The sequence below is a fragment of the Geotrypetes seraphini genome, chromosome 7 (genome assembly GCF_902459505.1).
Source record: "Geotrypetes seraphini chromosome 7, aGeoSer1.1, whole genome shotgun sequence".
Classification (NCBI taxonomy): Eukaryota; Metazoa; Chordata; class Amphibia; order Gymnophiona; family Dermophiidae; genus Geotrypetes; species Geotrypetes seraphini.
In genome coordinates this window covers 44,172,429-44,189,147 of record NC_047090.1, presented here as the reverse complement: position 1 = coordinate 44,189,147, position 16,719 = coordinate 44,172,429, and the positions used below count along the sequence as shown (strand labels likewise).

The 16,719-nt window shown below is 48.2% G+C and overlaps 1 protein-coding gene across 1 annotated transcript in view; it reads right to left on the bottom strand.

The window, feature by feature from the left end:
* The window catches only part of WNK1 (WNK lysine deficient protein kinase 1), a 538,182-nt gene that overhangs the window by 461,872 nt on the left and 59,591 nt on the right, over positions 1-16,719 (bottom strand). Inside the window, 1 exon segment of the mRNA XM_033953429.1 lies at positions 11,391-11,563. Coding sequence (XP_033809320.1) covers positions 11,391-11,563 — 173 coding nt within the window.

The window sequence follows — 16,719 nt, the reverse complement described above, 5'->3', positions numbered from 1 at the left end:
AGAGACAGGATCGCAATCCTGGCGCCACTGAGATGCCAGAGTCCACTGAGGAATTCTCAGGTGCAATCTGGCGAACGGAGTGACGTGGACCGTAGACGCCATGTGGTCCAGAAGCATCATCATGCGCTGAGCCGACACAACAGGTAGCCGAGAAATCAGACGGCTCAACCGAACCAAAGCCTCCAACCGAGGAGGAGGGAGGAACGAACGAAGGCGAACAGTGTCCAGTACTGCGCCTATAAATTGAAGTGATTGGGTTGGGCACAACTGTGACTTGGGAAAGTTTACCTCGAACCCCAGTCGCTGAAGGAAGATGATAGACTGTAGGGTCGCTGAGATAACCCCCTCCCTGGTTGGGGCTTTGATCAGCCAATCGTCCAGGTATGGGAAGACCTGAAGCCCCCGAGACCTCAGGGCTGTAGCGACTACCACCATACACTTCGTGAAGACTCGAGGGGACGAAGCCAGGCCGAAGGGGAGGACCCGGTACTGTAGATGTAACTCGCCCACCTGGAACCGTAAGAATTTGCGGAAGGTGGGATGCACCGGAACATGGGTATACGCATCCTTCAGGTCCAGGGAGCACATCCAGTCCCCTTCCTCCAAGAGAGGATACAATACCGGAAGTGACAACATCCGGAACTTCTCCCGGACCAGGAACTTGTTGAGCTTCCTGAGGTCTAGAATGGGGCGCAAGTCCCCGGTCTTTTTTGGGACCAAAAAGTAACGGGAGTAAAACCCCCACCCCCGCTGATCGGGGGGTACAGGTTCCACCGCCCGCAGCCTCAACAAGGCCCTGGCCTCGGCCATGAGGATGGGGAGCTGGGTCCGATTGTATGGGCAAGCCCCCGGTGACTGTTCTGGCGGCGCAGACCAAAAGTTGAGAGAGTAGCCCTCGGAGACAGTCCAGAGCACCCAAGCGTCGGATGTTATCTCGGTCCAAGCCGCATAAAAGGACCGGAGTCGACCCCCCATGGGAAGGGGGTCCGGCGCGATCGCGGAGGAGGGCCGGCCCCATCCGCATCGCCCGTCAAAAAGACGGCGCAGGTTTGGAGGGACCCTGCGCCGGAGGTTTCGTTTGTCCCCCTCTGCCCTGTTGAGGTGAACGCCGTGGCGGAGGCCTAGAAAAGGCCGGCGTCGACTTCTGAGGGTAACGCCTCGGAGGAGGCCGGAAGGGTTTCTGCGGCGTGGCCCGAGGTTTCGGACGGACCAACGAGGCCAACGAGCGCTCCTGCTCCGACAACCGTTTGGTCGCCGCCTCTAGGGATTCATCAAATAACTCGGACCCCACGCAAGGTAAATCCGCTAGGCGTTCCTGCAGGTTTGGATCCATATCGAGGGTGCGTAGCCACGCTAGTCGGCGCATAGCTACAGCAAATGCAGCCACCCTCGACACCAGCTCAAACGCGTCGTACACAGCGTGAAACAGGTACAGGCGCAATTGAGACAGGTTGGACATAAACCTGGTGAATCCTTCCCAACGGGAATCTGGTAGATTGTCGTGATACTGAGGGAGGTCCTTCACCATGCCACGTAAGTAGGATGAGAATGTAAAGGCATAATTGAGCACCCTGGTTGCCATAAGGGAATTCGAATAGAGGCGACGACCAAACTTGTCCAGGGTCCGACCCTCCCTGCCGGGCGGGACCGCCGCAGAAACTCTGGAGGGTTGTGACTTTTTCAGCGCCGACTCAACCAGCAAAGACTGGTGGGAGAGTTGAGCCTTATCGAATCCCTTGGGTGGGATAGTCCTGTACTTTGACTCCATCTTAGATGGCACCGCTGTGACCGTAAGAGGTGAAGTCAGGTTCTTAAGGAAGGTCTGATGAAGGACCTTATTCAAGGGGAGTCGGGGAGTTTCCCTCGGGGGAGTGGGAAGGTCCTGCTCCTCGAGGAACTCCTTGGTGTATTGAGATCCAGCCATGAGGTCTAGACCCAAGGCACGCGCCATGTCCTGCACAAAAGTGGAAAAAGAGGACGGTCTGGCGGGCGGCGAGGGGGTTCTCGACTTCCCGCCGAACAGAAGGGGGAAGCCTCGTGGGAATAGCGTGGTTCTCTACCGGACCCGGATTCCCAAGAGGCCAGATCCAATGGCCTCGAGGGGGGTCGGGGAACGTCTACGTCTCGAAGAACCCCTGGGAGAGGTCCCAGGTGTCCGAGGCACCGAGGCACGCCCCCTCCTCTTTGGCCAGGAGTCACACGAACCCCCTCTCGCTGGGGAACGGAGCAGCCTCGGATTATTGAGGCGGAGCTCCGAGACCCGCAATGCCTCGCCCCCGAGCGGCGAGGAGCGACCACGTCGTCGAGGAGAACCTCGCGAACGCTTAGGCTTCCTCGGACAACGCCTCGCCCGAGGCCGACCCGAGGGCGAGGAGTCCCGGGAGGACCTCGAGGAAGAGGAGGAGGAGATCCGCCTCACCCTGCGCACCTTGTCACGGGGCCTAACGCTACTCTCAGGCGGGGCCCCCGAGGCCAAAGTCGAGGGCAAGGTCGGGGCCGAGGTCGGTGCCGCCCCGGTACCCGAGGGAGTCGAGACCGAGGCCGCCGAGGTCGGGGCCCTCGAGGCCGAAGCTGTCGAGGCCGAAGCCTGCTGCAAGTGCTCGAGGGCCCCAGACAGCTCCGAGGCAATCAATGCTCGGAGCAAGTCTTGGAACGCCGGGATCCCCACCATGGTAGGCAGGTCCGAGGCCGGGGGATGCTCCCTGGAGGGCGACCTCGGTCTCGAGTATTCCCTCGGGGCATTAGTGGCCGTAGTTCTTGGCGGGGCCGAGGACGACCCACCCGCCGTCGAGGAGCCCGAAGATGGCTTCTTCGTCGACCCTGGAGTCGGGGATGGAAGAGAGGACTTACCCGAGGCAGGTTTCGTCGGAGGCGTAGGCTTCGATGTCGAGGGACGTGGCGAAGCCGACGATCCCGAGGCCGAGGTCAAGGCCGGGGCCGAAGCCGACGTCGAGGCCTTCCCCGGCGAGGAGTCGACCGCGAAGAGCTCCGCCATCCTGGCACGGCGTCTGCGGAGCGCTCTGGCCTGAAAGGTGGAGCACCGATCGCAAGAGTCAGTCGGATGCTCGGGTCCTAAGCAGAGCAAGTACCACCGGTGTGGGTCAGTAATGGAAAGTAACCGCTCACACCGGGTGCACTTCTTGAAACCCGTCAAGGGACGGGACATGAAAAACCGACCCGGCCGAAAGCAAGGCCGGCCGCGGCCGCAGCTCACGGGAGCCCCCGGAGCCGAACGAAAATAAACGTGTTTTTTTTTTTGTTTTTTTTTACGAACAATCAAAACAACAAAAACCAACGAAGTACAGCACAGCGACCGATCAAAATTCACCGGACGCGGCGACAGAAGGCAAAAAAGAGCAGAGCTCAATTTCCACAGGGCTTCTGGCTCCGCGGAAAAAACTGAACTGAGGACCACGAGGTGGGATGCGCCCTCTAGTGGGCAAGAAGGCATGCACATGCGTGGTGCAGTGTAGCAAACTTGAAACTTCAATCAAGTTTGCTTGAAAAGCTGTCCGCGCTGGGGCTCCGTAGATGACGTCACCCACATGTGAGAATATCTGCCTGCTTGTCCTGGGATAATGGCTATTATCCATTTAGGGTTTTTTACTTTCACCTTTGATTTTGGACACTTGCGGCCGCCCCAATGTTAATACTACCATAGAGGATCAGGATAAATTAACTTTGATTGATACAGGGGCTGGAATCAGTTTTATAAGCAGAGCGCCTCCTACTGGAGATCAGAAAAATGTAGAAATGTATGAGATTCAGGGTATAAATGACACAGCTTCAAAATGTGTTGCTATCCCTGTGAAATGGGGCATCCCGGTTCAAAATGAACAGAGCCAGGACATTTTAGATATTACTGCCCCCACTATAGTGAGTACAGACAAAGAAATACTGGGAATTGATGTCCTCAACCATTTAGACCTGGTTGTCGATATGGCTAACCTTACATTGTGGCAAGGTACAGGAAGCCCAAATGCTTCTAAAACTTTAGTTCATGAGGTCATTCCCATGCAATTAGCTACTCAGTGCACTAAGGCAGCTCAGCTACATGACCTTAGTGGAATCCCTCAGAGGTGGCAGATATTCCAGTTTGGGCACAAGACAAACTAGATTGTGGGAGAATGCAAACTGAAATTCTGTTAGAGGGTGAGGACCCCCCACCACAAAAGCAATATCCAGTACCTCATCAAGCCATAGAACAAGTAACTCAGATTGTACAGGAACTAGAGGAGAGGGGTCTGATCAGACCTATCTCTTCCACCTGCAATTCTCCAACATGGCCAGTGGTCAAACTAGGAGGCTCATTCAGGCTTACTATAGACTTCCGGGCCCTAAATCAGGTCTCCAAATCCGTAGCACCGGTGGTTGCCTCTTACCCTGAAATTATTTCTAAATTGAACCCCAAATGCAAATTTTTCTCTGTCTTGGATATTTCTAATGGCTTTTGGAGTCTGCCCTTGGCTACTGAATGCCAGTACAAAACAGCATTTCAATGGCTGAATAAACAATATGCATGGACAGTTCTACCCCAGGGATATAAAAATTCACCAGCAATTTTTCATAAATATATGTACAATGTCCTGGCACGCATATCATGCCGAGAAAATGTGATACAATATGTTGATGACATTTTGATTCAGTCTGAGAAGGAGTCTGCACACTGGGCACATGTAAGGGAGATTCTAACAGCTCTCTTAGAAGCTGGCCTTAAAGTTAATCCTACCAAGGCTCAGCTATGCAAATCACAGGTCTCCTTTCTGGGAGTATCCATTGGCCAGGATGGTAAGTTTGTGGATTCTCAGAGGGTAGAACTGATACAGAACTTGCCACTTCCTACAGATCAGAAATCACTCCAGTCATTTCTAGGGCTCACAGGGTTCTGCCGTGAATTCATGCATAATTATGCTGAGGTAGCAGCCCCACTCTATTCATAAGAACATAAGAAGTTGCCTCCGCTGAGGCAGACCAGAGGTCCATCTCGCCCAGCGGTCCGCTCCCGCGGCGGCCCATCAGGCCCACTGCCTGAACAGTGGTCTCTGACTAATTTTATAATTTACCTCTAATCCTGTCCCTATAACCTATTCCCTGCTGAAAAGTAAAGACTATGTGTGGGAAGAGGAGCATACAGATGCTGTCACTAAGCTTAAGCACATTTTAACCTCAGCTCCTGTCCTTGCCAATCCAGATCACACACAAAATTTTTTCTTTACCCTGTTGTTGGGGAGAATAGTGTAGGTGCAGCATTAACACAGCGCCTAGGTGCAATGGATCGTCCATTCTTTTCCAGAATTCTCACTTCTCCAGAACTCAAAATGGGTCTAGGGCCACATTTTCAATTTGGAGGGCCACAGAAAAAATAGTTAATGTCTTATTAAAGAAATTACAATTTTGCATGAGGTAAAACTCTTTATACTTTATAAATCTTTCCTTTTGGCTAAGTCTTAATAATAATATTGTAATTTATAGCTAAAGAGACATGTGATCAAGAAACTATTTTATTTTACTTTTGTGATTATCATAAACATACCGAGGGCCTCAAAATAGAACCTGGCGGGCAGTTTGAGACCACTGCTTTAGACGCAGCAGATAAATCCAGAGACTAGTGGGGATAGCACACATCAACCAGCAGGTGGAGATAGAGAACTGATTAACAGGTGGTCGTCTTGGATGGAACCTCTCCTTCAACTCCAGTATTGCCTCTGCCCAAGCATCCGGAACCATAAAATGTCTCAAAATATAAAAAACTTCTTTCCCATAACAAATTTCCGAGATAGTAATGCAGAACACAACTACCAATCACAACAAAACCTCCGAAACATGCGAAAGAAAACCAACAGAAAATACACAGAAAGGGCGGGGCTCTGGATTCATCTGCTGCATCTAAAGGAAAGAAAATTAACAGGTAAGACATAATTTATCCTTCCTTATCAACGGCAGCATATGAATCCAGAGACTAGTGGGATGTAGCAAAGCAACCCTCAAACCGGGTGGGAAGCAAAAGCCGCCTCTGCGAGGACTGAAGCACTGAAAGCAGACTCTGCACGCGCTGCCACATCCAACCTTTAATGTTTAGAAAAGGTATTCTTAGAAGACCAAGTAGCTGCACGACAAATCTCCTCCAAAGAAAACCCTCGAGACTCAGCCCAGGAAATAGCCATCGCTCTAGTGGAATGAGCACGAAGGCCCTCCGGTAACCGCTTCCCCGCTACCAAATAAGTGGAAGCAATAGTCTCCCTGATACATCTAGCAATCGAAGCTTTAGACGCCGCCATACCCTTGCTGCGTCCTGCAAACAGCACAAAGAGATGATCTGAACGACGAAAGTCGTTAGTAATCTGCAAATAGTGGAGAAGTACCCTACGTACATCCAGGAAACAAAGCAAAGAGAAGCAGGAAGGAAGAGAGACTGGTTGACATGGAAGGAAGAGACAACCTTCGGAAGAAACGAAGGAACAGTCCGAATCGAGACCCTTGAATCCGAAATGCGTAAAAAAAGGGTCTCTGCATGACAACGCCTGTAACTCAGAAACCCGTCGGGCTGAAGCCATAGCTACAAGAAACACTGCTTTCTAAAGGATGTCACTGCTAAAGGTGATATCCTTTAGAGTCGCAGTGGACATAGGCTCAAACGGAGTCTTCTGCAAACCTCCGAGGACTACCCTAAGGCTCCACTCCGGACAGAGCTTATGAACAGGCGGACGAATATGTTGCACTTCTTTCAAAAAACGAACGACATTAGGCTGAGCCACAAGGGAAGAACCAGACACGCGGCCTCTATAACAAGCAATCGCCACCACTTGAACTTTAAGAGAATTATAAGCCAAGCCCTTGGCAACTCCATCTTGCAGAAAAGATAGAATGTTAGCTAAAGAAGCATTGAAAGGAGAAATACCCTGAGCATCGCACCAAGACTCAAACACTCTCCAGACTCTACCATAAGACACAGAAGTAGATCTCTTTTTTGCTTGGAGAAGAGTGGAAATAACATGCTCAGAATATCCCTTACGTCTCAGGCACAACCTTTCAATAGCCAGGCCGTAAGACCAAAGTGGGACGGATTTTCCATGTTGATCGGACCCTGATGAAGTAAATCTGGAGTCACCGGAAACCATATCTGGTCACCCGTTAAGAGGCTCATCAGATCCGCATCCCACGGTCGGCGCGGCCAATCTGGAGCTACCAATATCACCGAGCCCTGAAAGCGAGCCACCCAATGGAGCACACGACCTATCATGGGCCAAGGAGGAAACACATAAAGAAGACGACCGCGAGGCCAAGACAGAGCCAACGCGTCCACACCCTCCAACTCTCGCTCCCTGTGTCTGCTGAAGAACCGAGGAAGCTTTGCATTTCGAGATGATGCCATGAAGTCTATTTCCGGAACGCCCCATCGCTGCACCAGCAGGTGGAATGGAGAGTTCCCATTCTCCTCGATCTAGAAGATTTCTGCTGAGAAAGTCCGCCTGAACATTCTCCTGTCCTGCAATGTGAGATGCCGAGAGAAGAGGAAGATGAGCTTCTGCCCAATGAAGTAGAACTAGCGCCTCGCTTGCCAATTGAGGACTGCGGGTACCCCCTGTCTGTTTATATATGCCACTACCGTGACACTCTCTGAAAAGATCCTGGTTGGCTGATTCTGAATCAAGGCCTGAAACGCCAGCAGCGCCAGCCAGATCACCCGCAACTCCAGAAGGTTGATGGAGCATAGAGCCTCGTCCGGAGACCAGACCCCCTGCGCTGAGGACTGAAGGCACTGAGCCCTCCAACCCCACAGACTGGCATCCGTAGAAATTATGACCCAGTCTGGCGAATCCAGCGGCATACCTTAGAACAGATTGGTCCCGCAGATCCACCAATGCATGCTGAGAGACGCTTGAGGAGTCCAGCGAAGACGACGACTGTAATCCTGAGACACAGGGGACCACCGGGAGAGAAGCGATTGTTGTAGTGGTCTCGTGAAAGCGAGCCCAAGGCACTACCTCCAGAGCTGCCACCATCGAACCAAGAACTTGCACATAATCCCATACTCTCGGAGCGGGTGACTGCAGAAGGAGACACACCCAAGACCGCAACTTCTCTCCCCGAACTCTGGGTAGAAAGACTTTCCCCACATTCATATCAAACAAGACCCCCCAAATGTTCCAATGATTGGGAGGGGACAAGTGAGCTCTTCGGAAAGTTGACTACCCATCCTAAAGACTGAAGAAGTGAAATCACTCTTTGGGTCACTGTCAGACTCTTCTGCCGCGAAGAAGCCCGAATTAACCAGTCGTCCAGGTAAGGAAGAACACGAATGCCCTCCTTGCGAAGAAACGCCGCCACCACTACCATCACCTTCGAAAATGTCCTGGGTGCCATGGCAAGGCCAAATGGCATTTCCCCAAACTGGAAATGCTGGCCGAAAACGGCAAAGTGAAGAAATCGCCGATGCGGGGGCCAAATGGGAATGTGTAAGCCTCTTTGAGATCTAGTGCTGTAAGGAATTCTCCAGCTGAATTGCTGCAATAACCGATCTTATGGTTTCCATGCGGAAATGTCTGACACTGAGAAACCGATTGACCCACTTGAGATCGAGCACTGTCTGACCGAACCTCCCTTTTTGGGCACTACAAAGTAAATGGAATATCTGCCCTGGCCCCTTTGCTCCGGAGGGGCTGGAATTACCGCCCTTAGGTCCAGAAGAATCTGAAGGGTGACTTGCACCGAGTCTCTCTCTTGGCCGGCCCCGAACACGGAGATACCAAGAAAGAATCTGTGACGGGAGAAGAAAATTCTAATTTATAACCGTCTCGAATAATGTCCAATACCCATTGATCGGACATGACCTTCGTCCACTCCACCAAAAAGGACAGCCAAACCCCCTATGGGAATAGGGGAGAGGGCCGAGTTCCCGTCATTGAGAATTATACAAGGCTGGGGTACTGGCTGGTTGAGCGGTTGGGGGTTTCGCAGGATAAAAGGAATTCTTTTGTGGAAACCTCAGCTTGGAATTAAAAGAGGGCCCATAAGAAGCCGGAAAGAACGGTTTCCCAGGTCTGTATCTTCTAACATCCCTGAAGCGGGGCTTAGGATTCATAGGATTCAAAGGCCCCTTAGGCCTATCTTCTGGCAATCTCTGCGTCTTGGAATTACCGAAATCTTTGACCAACTTTTCTAAATCCTCACCAAACAAAAGGCGACCCTTAAAAGGAAGCCTCAAGAGCCTAAGTTTAGAGGCCGCATCCGCAGCCAATGACGTAGCCACAAGGATCTGCGAGAAACAACCGAAAGAGACATTTGTTTCGCAGAAGCATGAATAATATCATACAACGCATCCGCTAAATAAGCTAAACCGGATTCCATATCCGGAAAGTCAGAGGGAACATGCAGCCCGGACTCCAACATGGCATCCGCCATTCGCTGCGCCCATTGCAAACAAGCCCTTACCACATAGGAACTACACAGCAACCTGCAAGGTAAGTGTCGCTACATCAAAGGAAAGTTTCAGCGTAGACTCCAGTTTCCTATCCTGGGAGTCCTTGAGCGCAACACCTCCCTCAACCGGCAAAGTAGTCTTCTTGGTAACTGCAGCCACCAACGCGTCTACCTTTGGGAGCTTAAATTTCTCCAGCTCCTCCTGTGCGACCGGATATAACTGTCGCATAGCCTTCGCCACACAGAGAAATGTCTCAGGCGAGTCCCACTGGGCGGAAATAAGTCCCGTCATAGCTTCGTGGACCGGAAACGCCTTATGCGGTTTCTTCATGCCCACCATAAGAGGGTTAGCCGATCCAGAGGCCTGCGGATCCTCTGGAGATATATTCAAACCTTGCAATGCCTTAGAAATAAAGTGTGACAATTACTCCTTATGGAAAAGACGGAACACCGTGGGATCATCCACCTCCCTACCTAGTGCCTCCTCAAACCTCAAAATATGCGGTATCCCTATCAGCCAGAGATTCAGGAGGAGGCAGGGATAAAGTGGAATCCAAAGAATCGTCCCCTCCATCCATAGGGGCCACTCTGCGACGTTTCGCAACTAGCAAACCCTGCTGCGATGGGAGTTGAGGCAAAGCAGATAAATTACCTGCCCCCTGAAGTGCAGGTTGGGCGCTCTGCAACAGGAAGGCTTGAGGCAAAAGCATCACAAATTCGGGGGAAACGGCAAATGCTGAGTCGAAGCACTCACAGCAGAAAAAGCCCTTGCCGCATCAGCCGGCTGGAGCCCAGCTGCGAGAGCCTGATTCCGCCCCGCAGAAGTGTCTGACCGCTGCTCATCCGTCACAGCAGACTCCTGCTCTGCCGCTAAAACCGATCCCCCGCTGATGCGCGAAACCGCCAACGGAAGAGAAAGTTCCCCCTCTGCAACTGCCCCCTTAGAACTGCCAAGGAGACCGCATCCGCCGACAGCGCCGGGGAAAACAAACTCGCGTCTTTCAGGCGGGAAAGTGCCGACTGAACCAGTGCCATATTTATCTCCTCCCCCGCCGCGTCCACGCACCCTATAGAAAACAAACCAGACAGCGTTCTCCGCTTCCCACAGTGGGAACACCGTTTAACAGTTTCTGCTGCCATAATGCACCACCAAAAAGAAAAATAAAACAGCTCATTCGCCACACACCAGAACCACCAGCCAACGAGCACCAAAAACCAAAGAACAGCACCAAGGAACAAGAGGCTTACCCTGACAAAACTGCTGCACACAGGAAGTTTTGCAGAGGAGTAGTTGTAGCCTGCATACAAAGTAAAACATAGCCACAATAAATTGAAAGCTCCTTTTTTTTTTTTTTTGTAAGGGAAAGAAGAAATACAGGGAGCGAATCCCCCTCACTGGCTCTGAGGGGAGGGTGAGGCAGGGAACTGGAGGGGCCCAGATGTAACCTCTAAAGACGGCACCATTCAGCCGAACACCCCTTTCTCACTGAAGAGGATTCTCAACAGGAGATCAGACAACCATCAACAGCCAGAATTCAGGAGCTATTAGGATAGCAACCATGATCTGCTGGGAGATAGAGCGTACTGGAGTTGAAGGAGAGGTTCCATCCAAGATGACCACCTGTTAATCAGTTCTCTATCTCCACCTGCTGGTTGATGTGTGCTATCCCCACTAGTCTCTGGATTCATCTGCTGCTGTTGATAAGGAACAATGAATCCTAAGCCTTTACTGGATTCCCAAATCAAGCACTCTCTGTCTTTAAACCTAGGAAAAACCAAGAGACTTCCTTTGCTTACAAATAGCTTATAGCCCTAATAGAATCTACCCCAACCTCCCTCAAGTGCTTTTCATGCAATAAGAAAGATTCACTACCAGTATTCAACACTGAGTTTACCACCAGGGCACAAAGCACTATAGCAGGCTCACTTAGCAACCCCAATAGTAGTGTTATACATGCTAGTTTACTTACGTTTTCAGTGTTCCAGATGTCATTAGCTCTGTCACCAGGACAATACATTTCTTTCCTTTCAATGTGGACTCCCATGAATCATAGAATCTAACAATGTTGGGGTGCTGAAGTCCTTTTAGCATTCCAGCCTCTTCTTTGAACCTCTGGCGTTCTGACTTTGATAACTTTCGATCCTGGTGAACAGAAAACAAAAGACCACATAGAAATATGAAACGAGCAGAAAAATATGCAGAGCATAGATCATAATATTCTTTCCAACCTCTCTGCATGCGTACATGCAGTGCATGTGTTGTATCTGTGGAGGAAGATGGGGGTGGTAGCACAAATTGCAGAGGGTATTTTTGGGAGTTGGAGCAGTTTGCAGAGTAGTAGAGAAGTTGTGATGGCTTTTTTTTGGAAGAGGAGCAGTTTGTGAGATAGTGGGGCAGTTAGTAGAGTTGTGGAGTAGTTGCAGAGCTATGACATTTCTGCAAGGTAATTTTTGGAGGTGGGAAGTGTTAACATGGGATTTTTATTTGGATGAAGGAAAGCTGGGAGAGAATGCAGGATAGCAGTAAAATTGCAGCAGTCACCTGTGGGGTTTGGGGCAATTTCTACAGGGGCAGTTGTGGGAAGGGAATGGGGCAATTTCCAAGATAATATGGCAGATGCAGGAAGGGGTAGCTTTTAGGGGATAGGACAATCTACAAGAGGATGGGGCAGTTGTAGGGAGCGACTGAGCTTTTGAGAAAAAGTTTTCAGGGTGCTGAGCAGTTGGGAGGGGGCGAGGGCAATTTGCGAGGGGTTGTGGTAACTAGGGGGAGGTAATCTGCGGGAGTGGACAAGTTGCAATGGTTGTTTTTATAGGTGACAGCTGTTGCAGGAGAGTAATAATAATAATAGCAACTTTATTTTTGTATACCGCAATACCACAAGCAGTTCAGAGCGGTTTACAGAGGAAGAGACTGTATACAGACAGCGATGTTACAAAAAAAGACTTTCAGTTTACATTAGCATGCCAAGAGTAGTCAAGATTTATCCGGAAGCATTTCAAAGATACAACAAGACAGGAAAGGAGTCAGAGAAATTTATCAAAGATAAAGGTTTTACCGTATTTTCACTCATATACCGCGCACCCGTGTAAAACGCGCACATGGGTATAGCGCGCGGGGAACACAAATTTATGTAAAGAAATTTTTATATACCGCACACACCCGTATACCGCGCATGCCGCTCCGACTCTCCCGTCGCCGCCCGACTCTCCTTTCGCCCGCCCCGACTATCCTCTGGCCACCCCGACTCTCCTTTCCCCCTTGAAGTCCTTTCCCCACCCTGAAAGCCTGATGTCCCACCCCCCCCCCCGATTCACCCTCCCCGCAGGACCGCTCGCACCCCCACAGCCTCCCCCCCCATCATGGAGAAGCTCCTACCGTTGTCCTGCTGCTTCCTCTGCCGGCGGTCCCGGCCCTTCTGTGAGCCCTGCGTCTGCTGCTTCCTCTTCCGGCGGTCCCGGCCCTTCTGTGAGCCCTGCGCCTGCGCTGCTTCCTCTTCCGGCGGTCCCACCCGTCAGAGAAAGGGCGGGACCGCCGGAAGAGGAAGCAAGGGCCGGGACCACCAGCAGAGGAAACAGGACAACGGTAGGAGCTTCTCCATGATGGGGGGGTGGGGAGGCTGTGGGGGTGCGAGCGGTCCTTCGGGGTGCGAGTGCGAGCGGTCCTTCGGGGTGCGAGTGCGAGCGGTTCTGCGAGGTGAATCGGACGTCGGGGGGGGAACTATGTAAAAAAAAAAAATTGTAAAACGCGCTGACGCCTATAACGCGCATGGTTATGCACAGTTTGTAAAATCGTATGTAACGCGCGCGTTATATGCGTGAAAATACAGTAATTGATTTCCTGAAGGCCTGGTAGGAGGGTGCATTTGAAATTAAGTTGGTTAAACATTTATTCCATTTGCCTGCTTGGAATACTAATGATCTATCAAGGAATCTCTTGTAGATACAACCCTTCAAGGATGGAAAAGCAAACAGGTAGGCACTACATATGCAAGTGGTGCCTGGAAATTCAAAATGGTGCGACAGGTAGATTGAGGATGAACCTGTTATGGTTTGAAGCAGAGGTAGGCAAATTTGAAAATGGCCCTTGCTTCCACCAGCAGCTAGTGTAATTTTTTGTAATACGGGCTTACATGATCCGATTTTTTGAGACCATAAATGAGACGGACGGCTGCATTCTGAATGACTCTCAATCATTTGATGGTTTTCTTAAAGGATCCCAAGTATATAATATTGCAGTAATCTAAGATGCAAGAGATTGAACCAGCAGTCGAAAAGAGAGGAAGTCAAAATAGTGTTTAATGGTACAAAGTTTCCATAAGAGCTATATGGGGGCATGCTTATTTATTGCTAACCCATTCCCTTCTCCTCTATCACCCATGATGTGGTTTCATCTGGATCCTTATCCGGATGTATTCATTCCCAGCGTTTTTTTCCATGTTTACATCTCTTTATCTGTATTTTGGTATAGAGATGTTAATCCCAGTGAGCGCCACATGTATTTAAGATTGATGACATTGATAATTATGTCTCTTACTTTCTTCTTTACACATGTCAGTTAAATTTCTCTCTCTAAATGTAAAGGGCTAAAAAACCAATATAAAGCAAAAGAAAATAATGTCCTACTTAAAATCCAAACAACCTGATATAATTTCACTACAAGAGACAAATCTCACCACACCTGAGGCGCTTAAAATGCACTTTAGTTGGACACTGGAACCCTTTTTCTTTCCCTCTGAGGGAATTAGGAATGGAGTTATTATCCTAATTAGGAAAAGACAAGACCTAAATGTTATTTCAAGGGTCGTTCGGTGCAAGTTTTTTTAAACATCAGTAATACTATGGTTGCCATAACTAATCTAATGCAGAAGCAGCAGAATTAGCCACCAAATTTTATCAAATAATGTCACCCATCATATTATTGCAGGGGACTTCAATATGATATTAAATCCTACGATTGACAGAATAACTAAAGCACATAGGAAACCGAAAGCCTGGATTACACTTAATGATATAATGACACACTTGGACTTAATAGATGTATGGAAAATAATTCATCCACATAGTAAAAAGTACACTTTCTACTCGCCACCTTACTCTTCCTATTCAAAGATATGTATATCAGTAACTCTCTCTCACCTTTTATTAATGAAGCTAACATTGAGGAAATCTCCATATCAGATCATGCAGCTATTACATTATCTTTAAGCAATATAACTCAAGTACTCCCCTCTAAACAATAGAGATTTAACTCCACTCTTATACAAGAAGAGGGCTTTGATGACCTTATCACCACATCAATCACTGAATTTTCTCAGTTTAATAAACCTGAAGACACCTCCTGGAATACAACTTGGGATGCTTTTAAGGCATACCTAAGGGGAGTGATCATTTCATTTAATGCCAAACTAAAGAAACTGCATACCTTCTCCCAAATTACCCACCTTAACACCTTCCAATTAAACAAATACCATAAATAGATTGTAACCTACCCTCTCTAACTGAATTCCATATGTATTTTTCATACCGTTCTTCACTGTCAGTTTAATTTCCATCCTATAAATTCACATAGAATTTTTCTTTTTTCAACCATCTTTATTTTCTCTTCTTTATTAATTTCCAGGTACTTTAGTTAGATTGTGAGCCTTCGGGACAGTAAGGGAATTTTTTAAGTACCTTCTTACTTCTCATTTATAATCTTAATGTATATTTTCTTCAAACCGCTTAGAACCTAACGGATGTAGCGGTATATAAGAAATAAATTACATTACATTAGTGCATTAGAAACAGAAATCAAAGCAAAGGAGGCTGCTCAATCTGACATTAATAATGTCCAGATATTATTGGAACTTCAGAAGCTCCAATTCCAATATAACACAATATTGAGGAAAAAAGCTGCCCACAGTTTTTATTATTGAAGCCAATTACTATTCTGATAAACCAGGACACCACCTTACTTCTTATTTAAAGAAGAAGAGTGAGAAGAAAAACATCAAAACTCTAATTAACACAGATGGCTTGACGATCTCATTTACTTCTGGTATCTTGAGAGAGTTTCATACGTACTATAAAGAACTGTACTCCTCCGAACTCAGTGATGAAAATGATACTTATATCTACTTAAACCCATGGATAGCCCAATTAATCCTCGAGGCTCCCACCTACCTCAGTTTTAGAAAATTACTCAAAACACACCTCTTCCAAGGACAGGACACTTAATTGCCCCCTCCTCAAAGAAGAACCTAAACCTCCTCCCTCCCCCTTTATTACGCCCCACCCCCAACCCCCCTGATCCACTCTATCCTGCTCCCCAATTTCATCTACTTCGTTGCCTGCAACTCTGTTCAATTAATACTTAACTGTATGTAACTATGTTTAATTAATGTGAACCGCCTAGAACTCACTGGGTATGGCGGTATACAAAAATAAAGTTATTATTATTATTACTTAGGACAAATTTACCATCTCTTCCTATGTTATCATGATCAACAGATTAATCCTATTACATCTAATGAGATCATAGATGTTATCCAAGATATGGCAAAAAATAAATCACCGGGACCTGATGGAATAATGGCGAATTTTGTCAAAAATTTAAAGGAGTGCTAGCACCAGACATACAACAATACTCGTACGTTTTTAAATATAATAGCGACCACTCAAGCGTCATCTCAGAAATTGCCATAATTTGCCTCGATACTGAAAAGGCATTTGATAGAGTGGAATGTCTTTCATATTTGCTACTCTCCGTAAATTTGCAATCCCTGAGCAATTTATACGCATGATATCCGTTCTATATTCTAATCCCCAAACTAGAGACCCTTCATCAATTGTCAGTTTTTGAATTTATTTAGACCCACCAGAGGCACTCAACAAGGATGTCCTTTATCTCCACTGCTTTTTAATCTAGCTCTAGAACCATTACTAGCGTCTTTTAGAAAGTCTCCTAAAATTCAAGGTTTCAAATATGGTGATGGAGAAATCAAGCTGTCTGCATAAGCAGATGATATTCTACTATATGTCACTCCAAATTCTATTCTCCAATAGTTCACCTAACCTCCACAGTATCCAACATCCCTCTCCACAAAATTACAAGTTGTTCCACATGCTCTCATATATTTCAGATCTGGCAAAATGTGGCCTAAGGTACACCTCCTCCACCCTTAGTATGTTTTGCAAAAAACTCTGAGTAAGATGGTAGACATAATGGCTCTGGGGGATCCTTGATAAAGCAAATTGTTGCGAAACATGTCGGATCATGTAACCCAGTAGCATACTAAGCTAAGTATACAATTTATT